Source organism: Cololabis saira, chromosome 9, assembly GCF_033807715.1.
Source record: "Cololabis saira isolate AMF1-May2022 chromosome 9, fColSai1.1, whole genome shotgun sequence".
In the NCBI taxonomy this organism is placed as follows: Eukaryota; Metazoa; Chordata; class Actinopteri; order Beloniformes; family Belonidae; genus Cololabis; species Cololabis saira.
In genome coordinates this window covers 20,654,606-20,669,042 of record NC_084595.1, presented here as the reverse complement: position 1 = coordinate 20,669,042, position 14,437 = coordinate 20,654,606, and the positions used below count along the sequence as shown (strand labels likewise).

Genomic DNA, 14,437 nt, shown 5'->3' with positions numbered 1-14,437 from the left:
TCAACAGTTTCTGTTCTTTGGTGTCCAACTTCAATCTTTGTTTGGGTCGGTTCTTTATGCTGGACTAGGTCTAGATCCAGACCCCGGTGGTCTGTAGAGGACCTGCAGGTCTGGAGCCAGACCCTGGTGGTCTAGATCCAGACCCCGGTGGTCTGTAGAGGACCTGCAGGTCTGGATCCAGACTCTGGTGGTCCGGATCCAGACCCTGGTGGTCTGTAGAGGACCTGCAGGCCTTTTAAAACCAGATCTCTGCAACTTCACAGCAAAATGGATCACAAATCCTGAGTGCGGTTGAAGTCCAGACTTATCTGTACCTCGAACTTTGACCTCAAATCTTCACTGCGACGTGCAGGTGAGACCAGACTTTGCTTGACCTAGATAGCCGAGGTAACGTTGGGCCGACACGGCGGGCAAACTAAACACATAAAAGTGTTGTTTGCATCGATGGCGGTCCCGCGGACTGAAACACCCGGAGCTGCAGCGAGGAAGACGACAAACACAGGTGAGACATGAATCACCACTCCCTCCGCTGTGGCGCCGGGAGATGAGCGCCAGCTGCTTATTTATGGCGTCGTTTATTCCAGATTTGCATGTCTATTGTATATTTAACCCTTTGGTTCCTGGAGTTTAGCTCTGCACACAGAGGTTATTGTTTACAACTTCTCACTCCGGCACAACCTTGCACTGGAGGGGGCTAACGCAGGCAGCTCGTCATTTACAGCGTTGTGTTGTATATTTCAAGGATCGAACCTTCAAATGTTCAGGACTTGTTCTCTTGCCAGTGTTTTAGATATTTTTGTGCTGAATGTTAAACTTATCGTAGCAGGATGTATGAAAATCAGATGAACTCCTGTTTCTGGAGCTTTGCTGGGCAAAGATCTGGTAGGTTTATTGGGAGTGAGAAGAACTTGCACTCAGGCTCCAGACATATCACTCCTTAGTGAGTCCTGCTGAGAGTCCGTTAAGACCGGTTCGAAAGCTTGTTGGATCCCAGAGCCAGACGGGGGCCTCAACATCGGAGATGTTGCAAACTGCACGTTTTCAACAGGAAAAGCAACCAAACTGATGCGGCACGCTGGAGTTTATGTCGCTACAAGTTTTAGGAAAATAAAAGCGCTCTGAGGTGATGGAGTGTGAATGTTGTGCTCAGAACAACAATATAACACAGACCAAGAAAATTACTTGTATTTTTTTTGCGCTGAAGTGTTAGGACGTTCATTGGATTCTGCCCCATTCGTTGTAATCAATAACGTGACCATCTTGTTTTTTTATGAAACGCACTTACTCTTAATTTCATCCACCAGTGGTTTTAGAGAGAAGAATGTGGAGTTACCTATAAGGCTCTGACATTATAAATCACCTCTCGAGACTAGATTGTACGGCAGTATCGATTGATCCTGATATATCACAGAAATTTACTGTCACTTCTGTTTTCAATTAAAGATACAATCAGTCAGATAATGACTTAATTGGATTTTACAGAAGATTGAGTTTTATCGCCGCGTGCTTTACGAGTTTAGTTAAGGAAGGCCATTTTATCACGGTTGTCAGGGGCGACCGGCTGCCGCTGCCTTGCCCTTCTGTAGCTGCTGCGTACGGCGAAGGGGAGAAAGTGTCACAGGGTTGGCTTTCCTTGAGCTGCCTCGGCCTCCATCCATCACCGCCTCCCATAATAGATAAAATCTGCTCAGATCCCGCCGTGACACCCCCCGCTGGAGTGATGGCAGCGCTTTACCGACAACAAGCCTGTAAGCTCAGAGGTGAGGGAGGAAAATCAAACTGTTTACGTGTTCGGTGGAGAGAAGATGGTAGGGATGAACAATTAAACAAATTCAAATTACAATACCAAATAATGCTGTTGGTAAATCACAAAGAGCAATTACATTATAAGTGATTCTGTTGGTCTGATGAAGATGATGCCTCAACATTATCAATAACATCGATTATTAAAATTGGTTGACGCAGAATTTTTAACCGTCAGCGTGTCGTATAAACCGTATAAACCGCAGGGGTAGGGTATCACTGGGGTAGGGTATCACTGGGGTAGGGTATTGCAGGGGTAGGGTATCACTGGGGTAGGGTATCACTAGGGTAGGGTATCGTAGGGGTAGGGTATCGCAGGGGTAGGGTATCGTAGGGGTAGGGTATCATAGGGGTAGGGTATCACTGGGGTAGGGTATCACTGGGGTAGGGTATCGTAGGGGTAGGGTATCACTGGGGTAGGGTATCGCTGGGGTAGGGTATCACTGGGGTAGGGTATCACTGGGGTAGGGTTTTGCAGGGGTAGGGTATCACTGGGGTAGGGTTTTGCAGGGGTAGGGTATCACTGGGGTAGGGTTTTGCAGGGGTAGGGTATCACTGGGGTAGGGTTTTGCACGGGTAGGGTATAACTGGGGTAGGGTACCACTGGGGTAGGGTATTGCAGGGGTAGGGTATCACAGGGGTAGGGTATTGCAGGGGTAGGGTATCACAGGGTAAGGGTATCACTGGGGTAGGGTATCTCTGGGGTAGGGTATTGTAGGGGTAGGGTATCACTAGGGTAGGGTATCGCGGGGTAGGGTATCGTAGGGGTAGGGTATCACTGGGGTAGGGTATCACAGGGGTAGGGTATCGTAGGGGTAGGGTATCACTGGGGTAGGGTATCACAGGGGTAGGGTATCGTAGGGGTAGGGTATCACTGGGGTAGGGTATCACAGGGGTAGGGTATCACAGGGGTAGGGTATCGCCATGGTACTGACATGGTACAACGCCCCCCTCAGTCGTCCTGAATGTGAAATTAATAGATTGAGACCAAAACAGTTTTTTGAACCGGACTGTAAATATGTTCATTTCTGCTCTTAAGTTGAAGGTTTTAATGTGATTGTGGTCAATGGTTGACTCACTTCTGCAGTATCTTGTGGCCACTCGAGGAACTGCAATCAATCTTAGTTGCGCACGTGGGTCATGGTTGAAGTTTTATCGTTGGCGCTTGAGTACGACTAAGGAGGCTACATCCAGGCCTGCTGCTCTGAAGCAAATCAAGTAAAGGCAAAGACTGACTAATCAATATGATGTGAAGTAAATACATGTAATCTTCAACTGTGGAGATTAGATTCTGTAACATATTGAAGTTTAAATGTTTCTTGATGTCTTTTTGAGACCGAAACTTGTCTAAAGTGTCTATGGACAAGATTTTCGCACAGTTGCCTTCGTAAAACCGTAAACAACAGCAATAGATTGATCAATAAACAAGAAAAAACAACAAACTAGAAGTTCTGTGAACTGGATGAAAAATTAACCGCTCACCTCGATGGATATGAAAACGTTGAGCCGCTACAAGATAAAGACAGAACCAGGTGGAGGTTCTGCCTTTATCTACGTTAAGGTCAGAGGGTGTGAAATCCTGAACATCAGTCACAAAGCTACTTCTCTTAACTGTTATTGAAGTCAAATATAAAAGTAGAGCAATTCTGAGCGGTTCCTGAAGCCTGGTGACGTCTGACTGATGTGCTTCTGTGGAGAATGACCCGCTAATTCAGACGTCAGGCTAATTCCTCTGCAGGAGCTGGAAGTCCGGCCTCCCCAGGGAGGGTTAAATCAGCGCTTCTGTGACAGGACTTCTGAGTGGCAGCAACGCCCCCAATCAGCACCTAATAATGAGCGCGCTCAGCAGAGGTCAGCCCCTCCTCCCGCTCTGCAGACGTCCCGCTCATATAAACATCAGCTCCGAGCTGGAGGTCCACTCAGAAGCAGGGCGCCGACCATTATGAAAGGCCTGAAACCGCTCAGCGGGACTCAGAACGATTTATGACGCCGGGTTTAGGACACAAAACTGCAGGATTATTGTGTTAAACCAGAGCTGCAACGGCCGCGACACAGAATCCAGAACCCTCCAGAACACGCTTTAAGTTAGGAACCACGGGCAAGTGCAGCTTATTAGTGCCGATCTTTTTGTATATATATATATATATATATATATATATATATATATATATATATATATATATATATATATATATATATATATATATATATATATATATATATATATATATATATATAAAACCAACATAAGCAGCATTTAATAAGAGTTTTTTCTTTTAAATGTGCCAAAGTGTAAGATTTGAAAACATTTTATTTAGCTAGTTCAGTTTTATGAAATCAAGGCCTGACAACAGAAATGTGAATAGAAAACCTTCAGAATGTGGAACGACTTTACAAAACACTGATTATTTGACCTAATTTAAAAAAAGACATAAACTAGTTTTCACAACAATTTTCTTCGTTTTTTTTCTCCAGCAAAGTTAAAGTTTTTCCTTAAAAATGACCAATTTCATAAAGTATGAATTTCAGATTTTTGTAAATTCATAAACTTTAATATTTTGAGTTTCTCCGCGCCGCACTTTAGACTCACAAACTAAACTTTACACCAAAAACACCAGAAACAAGCCTGATCAGATTTATCAAAGCAGCTTCGTCAATACAATTCAACATAGTTTAACTAGTTTTACTGTAAACGTTGCTCCAAAAGTGTCTCATAGGTTATAAATAAAGAAACAAGCCAGAAATGGCGGTGCGGGTATCCAATGTTGGACTTTAACGTCTTTGTCTTTGAGGACGTGTCTCACTTTGTCATTTTCTGTCAGGTGTCATGTTTCCGTTTAACTTTCACTCGGTTTGTTCAGTGATCATTTTACACGTTGTCCTGCAGGATGATGCGATAAAAATCTGTGAATTTCACGTGAGATAAAACCTACGTGGTTGTTTATTTTAATTGCGCAGAGCGTAAAACACGACGGCGGCTCCTCGGCAGACCCAACTTGCTGTGCATCAAATTGGAAAAAGAAATAGCAGTGCAGCCTGCGGTATAAACTTTTATTCCGCTTTGTGTTTTCTTGATCCGGGAACAACCTGAATAAATTTATTATGCGTCCACCCGCAGACTCCCACTCCCACAAATCTGCTCGGCCGGCACAAACGGCATCGCCACTCTAGTCACCTTGAAATTTCCTCTGCTATATTCCAATTAAAAGCTTAATAGCCCTGGAGACGGGCTCCATGCGGGGAAGTTTACCGTGCTCTTATTGTCAGGAAGCCGCGCAGCTCGGATCCCATTATTTGCTTGAATAAACCTTTTTTACGGTCAGAAATGGGCCCCGGCTTTGTCCGGTGTTATGTTTCAATGCCCTCTATTAGCCCGGCCGAGGGGACATATCAGCATCCTCGACGTAGCTCCCAAAGGCCCTTTACATGTGGAGAGCTAATCATCTAAGTTATGTGTGATTGTGTTGGAAAAAATAAAAGCTGTGAGGAGGCAGCGTCCATTTGTCTGAATTCACTTTTGCCGCCTGAAGGCCTGCAGACAACGGAGCAGGAAATACTCGCCAAAGTTTAAAAACAAACGCTGTTGAGTCCTGAAATTAACCTCCATTACAACCTTAATCATGAACCAGGGTGTCGGCGGCTGGAATCAGGTTTTGACATGTTGTTTTAAGCGTTTTTATTGAGAGTTTTTACAGATGAATGATGTCCCTCCATACTGATATTTGAAATAAATTTGATGTCAACAAAAGAATTGTTTTTGTTGTTGTTTTTATGGTTTGACACATTTATTTATTTTTTTGATGCTGAAAGCCCATCTTTAGTTACTTTAGTTACTTTAATTAGTGATATCTGTTTCCAGAGTTTTAAGACTGTTTGAGAAAAGTTGCAGAGAAAGACAAAAAAAATCAGAAGAAAAAAAACCCATATAGGCTATATACATAATGTATATATAAACAAACTGGTTTGAAAGCAGGAGGCTGAATAAATGGTCCTCAGTTATTGTCAAATTTAATTTAGTAAATCTACGCAGGTTTCATGCTGTCAAACACTGACATGTGTGAGTAGTTTGATTTTTATTTTCATCTTTTTAAATGAAATTATTGTTAAATGAAACATTAATTGGGTGTCATAACACGTGTTATAAATAATTGCCTTGAAGTGATAAATAAATGAAACGCTTACATGCCATGGTCTGGTTCTGGGTCCAGGCCACTCATCCCCCCCGAACCTGAACCGGCGGTTTTTATTGGGGACGTCTGGACATGCATGTGGGACATGCATGATTTATGGTTCCGCGTTACACCAACGCAGAGCCTACGCCGTAGGGTACCGCGGCGACACGCCCCGTACGTTGCGCGTCGCCGCGTACCCTACGCCGTAGGCTCTGCGTCGATTTAACGCAGAACCATAATTCAGGCTTTAGTCTCCTGAAATCCTGAACTTCCAGGACGCTCTTTTATTTGAGGCGCCATCTAAAGCCAAAACCCGTCGTGGAGAGTTTATTCCGTCCCCTTGAACAGGGAAAGTGTAACCGTGTGCCTGAAGGGAAACATTACCTGCCCCCCCTCACCCCCTCCACTCCTTGGGTGGATATTTCTTGCAGCGTGCAGCCGCTTTGAGTGACAGCATTTGGTTACTCCTCTGCATAAGAGCGTGTCAGGCTGGTGTGATGGTATCAGTGCGGCCCCTGCACTGACTTCACCCTCCTGTCATGCGCGCAGCAGCAGCTCCGGCTCCACCTGCCTGAGTCGGGATGAACGGCTACGGGTCCCCGTACCTGTACATGGGGGCTCCGGTGTCCCAGCCGAGGGCCCCGCTGCAGAGGACCCCCAAGTGCGCGCGCTGCCGCAACCACGGCGTGCTGTCGTGGCTGAAGGGCCACAAGCGCTACTGCCGCTTCAAGGACTGCACCTGCGAGAAGTGCATCCTCATCATCGAGCGGCAGCGCGTCATGGCGGCGCAGGTGGCGCTGCGGCGGCAGCAGGCCAACGAGAGCCTGGAGAGCCTGATCCCGGAGTCCCTGCGAGTCCTACCCGCCCTGGGGAGCCCGCAGGGGCCCCAGCAGCAGGGGCCCCAGCAGCAGCAGCCCAGGGCCGCGGAGGAGCTGCAGCTGAGCTGGAGCGGCGCAGACGCACGCACAGGTGAGAGCGAATAAGTTCCCAAAGTAACGAAATATTCTGCTTCATTTGTGGAAAATGTGGTTCATGTCAACAAAAGTTGTTATTAAGGTGTTTAATAGAGAGGAGGGTTTCTGCTGGGCGCGGACAGAACCAGGATTTATTTATCAGAATCAGAATTTATCAGAGGTTCCTCTTTATTGGAACACCTTACCACACCATATTAGAGAATGCTCGAGTACAAATAATTTCAAAAAACAAATCACATCATTTTTGTTAGCCTAAAGCAAAGCTTAACCATTCATTTTCAGCACTTCTGCACTCATTAGATTCCTGTTTTTGTTTTCTAGTAATTTAGTTTATTTTCCTTAGTTGTCCTATGTTTTACATATTTCTGTAGATATTGTTTGTTTCATTATCGACAAGCCCTTTTTTGGTTCCTCCCGCACATTTTCTATTATATTGTATTTCTTTTTTTTATTTCCCTTTTTTTCTATATGTTCGTCTGTACTTTTAAAACGGTTGTATATTTTTATGTGCAAATAAACTAAATAAAAAAAAAACTAAAACTAAAGTTTATTTGGCCAAGTTTGAACATGCCAGACAGGGAATTTGACTCCGGTTATTTTCGCTCACTGTACAGTAAATAGGCAAATGACAGCTCTTATTAAAATATATACAATTTAAAAAGAAAAGCGAAAGGTGCAGCAGTATGAGGTAGACATGGTTATTGAAAGGTGCATTATTACAGCATATGATTGTGGTTATTATTATTATTATTATTATTATTATTATTATTATTATTATTATTATTATTATTATTATTATTATTATTATTATTATTAAGAATCCAACTGTATAAAATAAGTTAAGTTAAGAAAAACCTTTAGAAACAATCATTTAAAATATTTATGAAGAAATGTGTAACAGCGCAGACAAACGGAACCCAGTTCGTGTATTTTGGGATGTTATTCAGCAGAAGGAGTTTATTTAGCTGCTTCTCTTTTTTTCCTGAATAACGACTCTAATTTAAAATGTGATACATTTAAAAATACACACGCACAAATCAAAAACTATGTATGCGCGTGATTCGGGGCCAAAGTGGATTCTTTCTTTTTTCCCGGGACTACGACAACCGTCCGTCCGTGCCGTTTCCCAGCATGCTCCAGAACCCGCCTGCATAGAGGATTTGGAGATACATTTAATTGATAAGATCGTAGTCATGCATGTGCAGTTTTCCTGAGCGGCTCTATCGTGTGTTTGAAGGCACCGTGGGAGTTTATTTGTTTCTGGTGCGGGGGCTTTAATGCGGCCCCGGAGGAGAGACGCGGAGATCAAGTTGGTAGCAGGTGTGTTTTAGTGTTGAAGCGGATACTTTGGTTGTAAATGAGCAGCTGCTTCCTGCTCAACCAGACTGATTCAGGCCGACCTCCATCCCTCATCCCTCATCCCTCCATCCCTCCAGACCTCCATCCCTCATCCCTCATCCCTCCATCCCTCCAGAGCTCCATCCCTCCATCCTGCATCCCTCCATCCTGCATCCCTCCAGACCTCCATCCCTCCAGACCTCCATCCCGCATCCCTCCAGACCTCCATCCCTCATCCCTCCAGACCTCCATCCCTCCAGACCTCCATCCCTCCATCCCTCCAGACCTCCAGACCTCCACACGCTGATTAGTTCTGTTCATTAGCTGGATGAGTCTTTTTAAAATGATCTGTGGTGTTTAAAAGTCAAAAAGAAATTGACACAGCTAAATTAAAAGTTAACCACAGACTTCAAAGTCCCGATCAATTCTGCGTGTAAAGCTTTGTATCTTTTATTTTAGGTGATTATTAATACCTGACATTTAGCAATGTGGGGAAAGGAAAGAAAACAAAGAAAATATACAGTTTTCACTCCATTCTTTTCTTTTTTTCCCCCTCATAGTGGAACACTGCGATATTATTATTATTAACAACAACAACAACAATAATAATAATAATAATAATAATAATAATAATAATAATAATTATTATTATTATTATTATTATTATTATTATTATTATTATTATTTATATTAAAATAATAATAATTATTATTTTAATGATGATAATAATAACAACAAGACTCGAGCTGTTTTGTAGCTTGAGGCCTTTAAATGAGTGAAAGTTGCCTAGGTGCCTCATGGGATACGGGATTTACAGAGAAATCCCAAACTTCTGTTTTATAACGTCTGAATCTTGACAGTCGTTACACCACAAATACAACAGCGACTCTGTTGGAGGAAAAGAAACTTCCTCTGGAGTCGTGGTTTCTCTTTACAAAGTTTTAGTGCCATAAAAGTCTGAGCCGGATGGAAACGCCTAGCTGCCAGTCAAAACTCGTCACCATGGAAACGCGTAGCTGCCTGTCATAACTCGTCACCACGGATGCCTCAGCTGCCAGTCATTACTCGTCACCATGGAAACAGCCTGGCTGTCTGTCATAACTCGTCACCACGGACACCTCAGCTGCCAGTCATTACTCGTCACCATGGAAACCTCAGCTGCCAGTCAGAGGTCCCAGCTGATCGGCAGCTTCTGTGTCAAAGATCCACTGAGACGGTTTGTTAAATTCAGCCAAAGGTTTTCTGCTGGACTTCAGGCCCGTAGCAGCGAGGACGCCACAAGCTCCCAAATGTGTGAAGGAGAAGAGAAACTGTCCCCAGAGGGCGTTAAAAAAGACTCTGGGGACAAGATTAAAAGGCTGTTGACAGGAGACGTTCATCTAATGTCGACGCTGACGTGGATGTAATCATGTTTATTTCATTCTCTATTTCAAAAGAATGTTTTAAATAGAGAAGAGTTTTATTTCAGAGGCACAAAGGCCGAGCAGATAAAAACACTTCAGACTCGTTCAGTTACTGTTAAGGATCAGTGTCAATAAAACCATAATTACCGTAGTTATAACACAGGAAAAGAGCCTCCTTGGTGCTACTTATGATCTATATTTTATGTAATAAATATAGATCATAATATAAGACAGATTCTGCTTATGCATTCATAACCTTCTGATTTTACGAAAACATTTGAGGGAAAATTAAACCTTAAAAAATAGGTACAAAGGATATATAATAAATGAAATATATATATATATATATATATATATATATACATATATATATATATATATATATATAAAAATAACCAAAAGGATCCAAACATCGTTGGGTGAAAAATTTTACGGACCTGCAGGTTCTGGAAAGTGTTTGTAATTCTGATGCAGTGATGCAACATTTCTGAACATTTAACAAAAGTATCTGATGTTGTTTCTCTCTGAATGATCTTTTGTTGCGAGTAACGAGACTCGGACCCGATCAAATCCTTTGAGGGAACAAACCGGGCTTTCACCAAGGACCAGTATTTCAGGGTTGTTTTAAAAGTAGGCCTTCTGGCTGCTTGATGGCTTAAGAGGGATAATTGTTCTGTTAAAACATGTCAATCTGTCTTGTTTTAAACCAAATAATGTACTATTTATTCTCTCTTTTTTTAATTCATTGTATTTATAATAAATAAATAAGATAATCATCTTTGCAGGAGACGCTATTTCTCCTTAAAACAATGAAATGATTCTGTTTACGTCACAAGAGATTATCTGCAGGTCTTTAATTTTTCTCTTCTGTCTCACTTTTATCAAACTATAGTGATATTTCTTTGTCGTTTCGTTTCGATAAAACAGCACGCCTCTTTTCTTCCAGCGTTTATATCAATCAGACCACCGATGGAAGTCTGAACTCCCTTTTCTCGGGGGAGTATCAAACATCTCAAAGCCTTTTTTTTTATCGTTGGCGTTCGTCAGAGAAAAGCTCAAACATCCATCTAGAAACAAGCTGCTCTCCGCCGACTCCCCGCTGACGGAGTGATCAGGGTCGTCAGGCCCGTCGATTACAGCCGCTGCATTTCCTGCTGGAGGTCAGCTGCAGATGAAATGTTAGCGAATGGGTCAGAAGGCACCGACGGCGATTTCTCAGTGACGTCCGGTCAAGAGCTCGGATCTGGTTTTAGAGTCGCTCTTAAAGGTCAAAAGCTGCTTCGGTGATGCTTTATCAACTCAGCTGGACGTAAATTCATTTACAGACACGAAGAAAATCCCGGGGGTTAAAAGAATTACCAGTGTGGGTCCATATTTCAGCTTGTGATGTTTTTATGTTGCTATTTCCAGTTAGTGTAAAGGTATCGAGAACAGGTGGAGCATGTTGCTTCACATTTAGTCTAAACGTTGGTTTAAAAATAAGACTTATGTTAAAACATAAAAGAGAGGTTCTTAATAAGATAACAGCTGTTTCTTGGTAATGTGCAGACTGTAAAAATGCAAAGGCTCCTCCGAGCCACTAGGGGGCTCCTGACCCGCAAGGCCTCCATAAACGGTATTTCCATTTGTCGCAGCCGCAACTAAAATAAGAACATTGAAATACTTCACTGTTTTCAACCGAAAGGATTTTCTCATTAATGTGAGTTTATAAAGTTCAGATTTTAATTTTTTTTTTAGAAAGTCTAAATATTTTGTACGTGTGAATTAAATGTTTTGATTTCAGTTTTCACTCACAAATTTGAGGGGTTTATTAATTCAATATGTCATTTAGAAAAAAAATCTTAATGCAAATTTCTGCATTTATAAATTACAAATGTGCAAGTTTATAAAGTCTGTTTGTATTTTTCTCGCTGCTTCATTTTATTAAACGTATAAATATGACGCCGCCTTATTAGCTCAGTTAGCCTCATCAGAATGTATTTATTTGTTTTAGCTCAGCCATGAATTTCATTATTTGACAGTTTTACAACACAAGGGTGTCTACGTTGTAAAAGTGAAATATGCTATAAAAGAGAAATATAATAATATAAATGACCCTGAATCAGGGATTTACTTTAGTGTCCTAAAGAGAAGCTGTTGTTGGGAGCAAAACTGGAAACGGTCACCAACACAGGTCAAGACGACGTCTGACGAGTCCTGATCAAGTGATCACGTTAAAACATTTGACTTGCTGAAATACTTTCAGTACTGACGTTGGGTTTGCTGTCTTGCAGAGGCGACAGACGACGGTCCCGAGGAGGTCTCCGGCGGGGAGAACGGGGGCAGCTCCAGCGACAAGGACCATGACCCGGTCAGCTCCCCTGAGGGATCCAAACCAAACTCCTGCTACACCCCCGAGCCCCCGGAGACCCCCTCCCACCCGGAGGAAAGCCGCTTCAACGCCCCCAAAGCTGGCGGCGCCGACAAGGAGGCCAAAGCCGACAGTCCGCCCCAGAAGTACGCGGTGGGCGGCGGGGAGCAGAGCGTGCTCATCGAGGGCCTGGCCGGCTCCATCAGCCTGCCCTTCAGCCTCCGGGCCAACCGGCCCCCCCTGGACGTCCTCAAGAAGATCTTCCCGGCCCACAAGCCCCCGGTGCTGGAGCTCATCCTGCGGGGCTGCGGGGGGGACCTGGTGGGGGCCATCGAGGTGCTGCTGTCCAGTCGGAGCCCCGACGGGGGCGGGCCCCCCCACGGGGAGCCCCCCGACGCGCTGGTGCTGCCCACTAACGGACCGCTGTTCGAGTCCCCGCTGGGCTCCTACCACCCGGTGTCCTCCCCCGCCAAGTGGTCGGTGGGCTCGGCCTTCCGGGTCCCGGACTCCTCTTCGGGGGTGGTGGGCGTCCCCCTGCAGCCGCCGCCCTTCCCGCAGCCCCCCCGCTACCCGCTCATGCTGCGCAGCTCCCTGACCCGGGGCCAGGGCACCCCCTTCATGCCCAACGACGTGACTCTGTGGAACACGGTGGCGCTGCAGCAGCAGTACCATCTGCGCTCGGCGGCCCAGTACGTGTCTCCGTTCAGCCCGGCGGGCCCGGCGGGGGCCGTGTTCCGCAGCCCCCCCATCCTCCCCAGCAGACCCCCCGAGGAGGAGAGCTGCCCCCTGGGGGCCAAACCCGGCCTGTACTCCCCGGAGGAGGACTACGAGGAGCGCTCGGACTCCGCAGACTCCCGCATCCTCAACTCCTCCACCTGAACCCGTACGCCGGGGGGGGGGGGGCACCAAAAACGTATTATTGTGAATGGACAGCAGTTGTTTATGTTTTGTTTGAGTTGTGTCGCGCAATCACCCACTAATAAACGCTGTTCCTTTGAGCAGGGCCGGCTCTAGGTGGAGCTGTGGGGGCCGGGGGCCCGTGTTTCAGTGTGGTGTGATGGGGAGGCTCCTTCCCGACTCTGGAGCTCAAATTCAAGTTAAAACTCAGAAATAATAAAACTTTACGAACCTCCAAAACTTTAAGAAAGCTAAAACATTCTTACATTAGAAGAAATTAGTAAAACTTTTACAAACCTGCAAGCTTGTGACAAAACTCTGGATTTCTTTCTTTATAAAACTTAATTTATAACTAAAAATCTGCAAGAGAAAAAAATGAATAAGCTGTGACTTTGTAACTCTAAAGAATCTCATATCTCACCGATAAAACCGGGGAAATTGTAATTGTTGAACTTTCAAATTTCTGAGAAAACTTTATAAACTCAAATGTCCCAACTCTGAAACTTCTGGTTTTATAACTCACGAGAAAATCCTGAAGTTTTTACTTTATACCCTGCAAATGTCTAATAAAGAACTGATTCCTGATTTAAGCTCTTACTAAGGACAGATGAAGACGGCTTCCTCTGTCCCTCATAAATACTGGAAGGACCCGGCCGCAGACTGAGAAGCACATGGAGATCCACTGACCTCCTCTCTGGACCAGATCCATGTGGATTCCCACCAACGGGGGGCGCTCTCCTGACATCTCCCGTAACCCTGGAGGTCTCCTGGCTCCGGTCTCGGGTGGAGCTCAGTGGAGCTCCACTCCACACACATTCTCCAGCGTGGTGCTCTGGTAGTCTTGAGGGCGCCCCCTGGTGGATCAGAGGACATTCTGCATCTGCAAAGTCCACCTGCCTGGAGAAACGGCTCCGTCTCATGATGAACTTGACCAAAAACGGATGAATGTAACAGACTGATGACATGTCATGGAGCAACTTCCTGTGAGCATGTTTATTCCTGCGAACTCCTCTGATGTTTCGATCACCTCTGCATGTTGAGTATGCCAAATAAACCTGAAAAATCAAAGATGTTTTCTTGTGGTGCTTCCTAAAATGGTGATATTCACACTTGACTGACATTTTTCATCATGATGACAGTATAAGAATATCTGATGCGTGATTGATACCTGATATATACCGTTCATGGCGTTTGCTAAATTAACATCTATGATATTTATATATATCTACCATCTATTTATCTCACCAGTCATGTTTAATTTTTTTCACTCGTAAACACGGGGGGCGGGGGGAAATTAAAATACTTTAATTCAAGTTCAGCAATGGTCCCAGTAATTCAGGCGATCCAGTTCTCCAGCGTGTTTAGACCTGTATCATGCTGCCATCTTGTGGCGACTCGGAGAACTTCACTTTAACTTTTTTTAACCCCGGGGGGTGAACAGGAAAAGTGTTTTTTTCTGAAAGTATTTCCAATGACAGTCACAGTAATTCTATGATTGAG

General features: G+C 44.4%; 1 protein-coding gene across 1 annotated transcript; it reads left to right on the top strand.

Annotated features, from left to right (window-relative positions):
* Positions 1 to 6,520: 6,520 nt before the first annotated feature.
* On the top strand, positions 6,521 to 13,990 carry dmrt3a (doublesex and mab-3 related transcription factor 3a). The gene is made up of 2 exons (XM_061729895.1): positions 6,521 to 6,944; positions 11,964 to 13,990. The coding sequence occupies exons 1-2, from the start codon at positions 6,557 to 6,559 to the stop codon at positions 12,917 to 12,919; spliced, it is 1,344 nt and encodes a 447-aa protein (XP_061585879.1). The 5' UTR covers positions 6,521 to 6,556; the 3' UTR covers positions 12,920 to 13,990.
* The last annotated feature ends 447 nt before the right edge of the window (positions 13,991 to 14,437 follow it).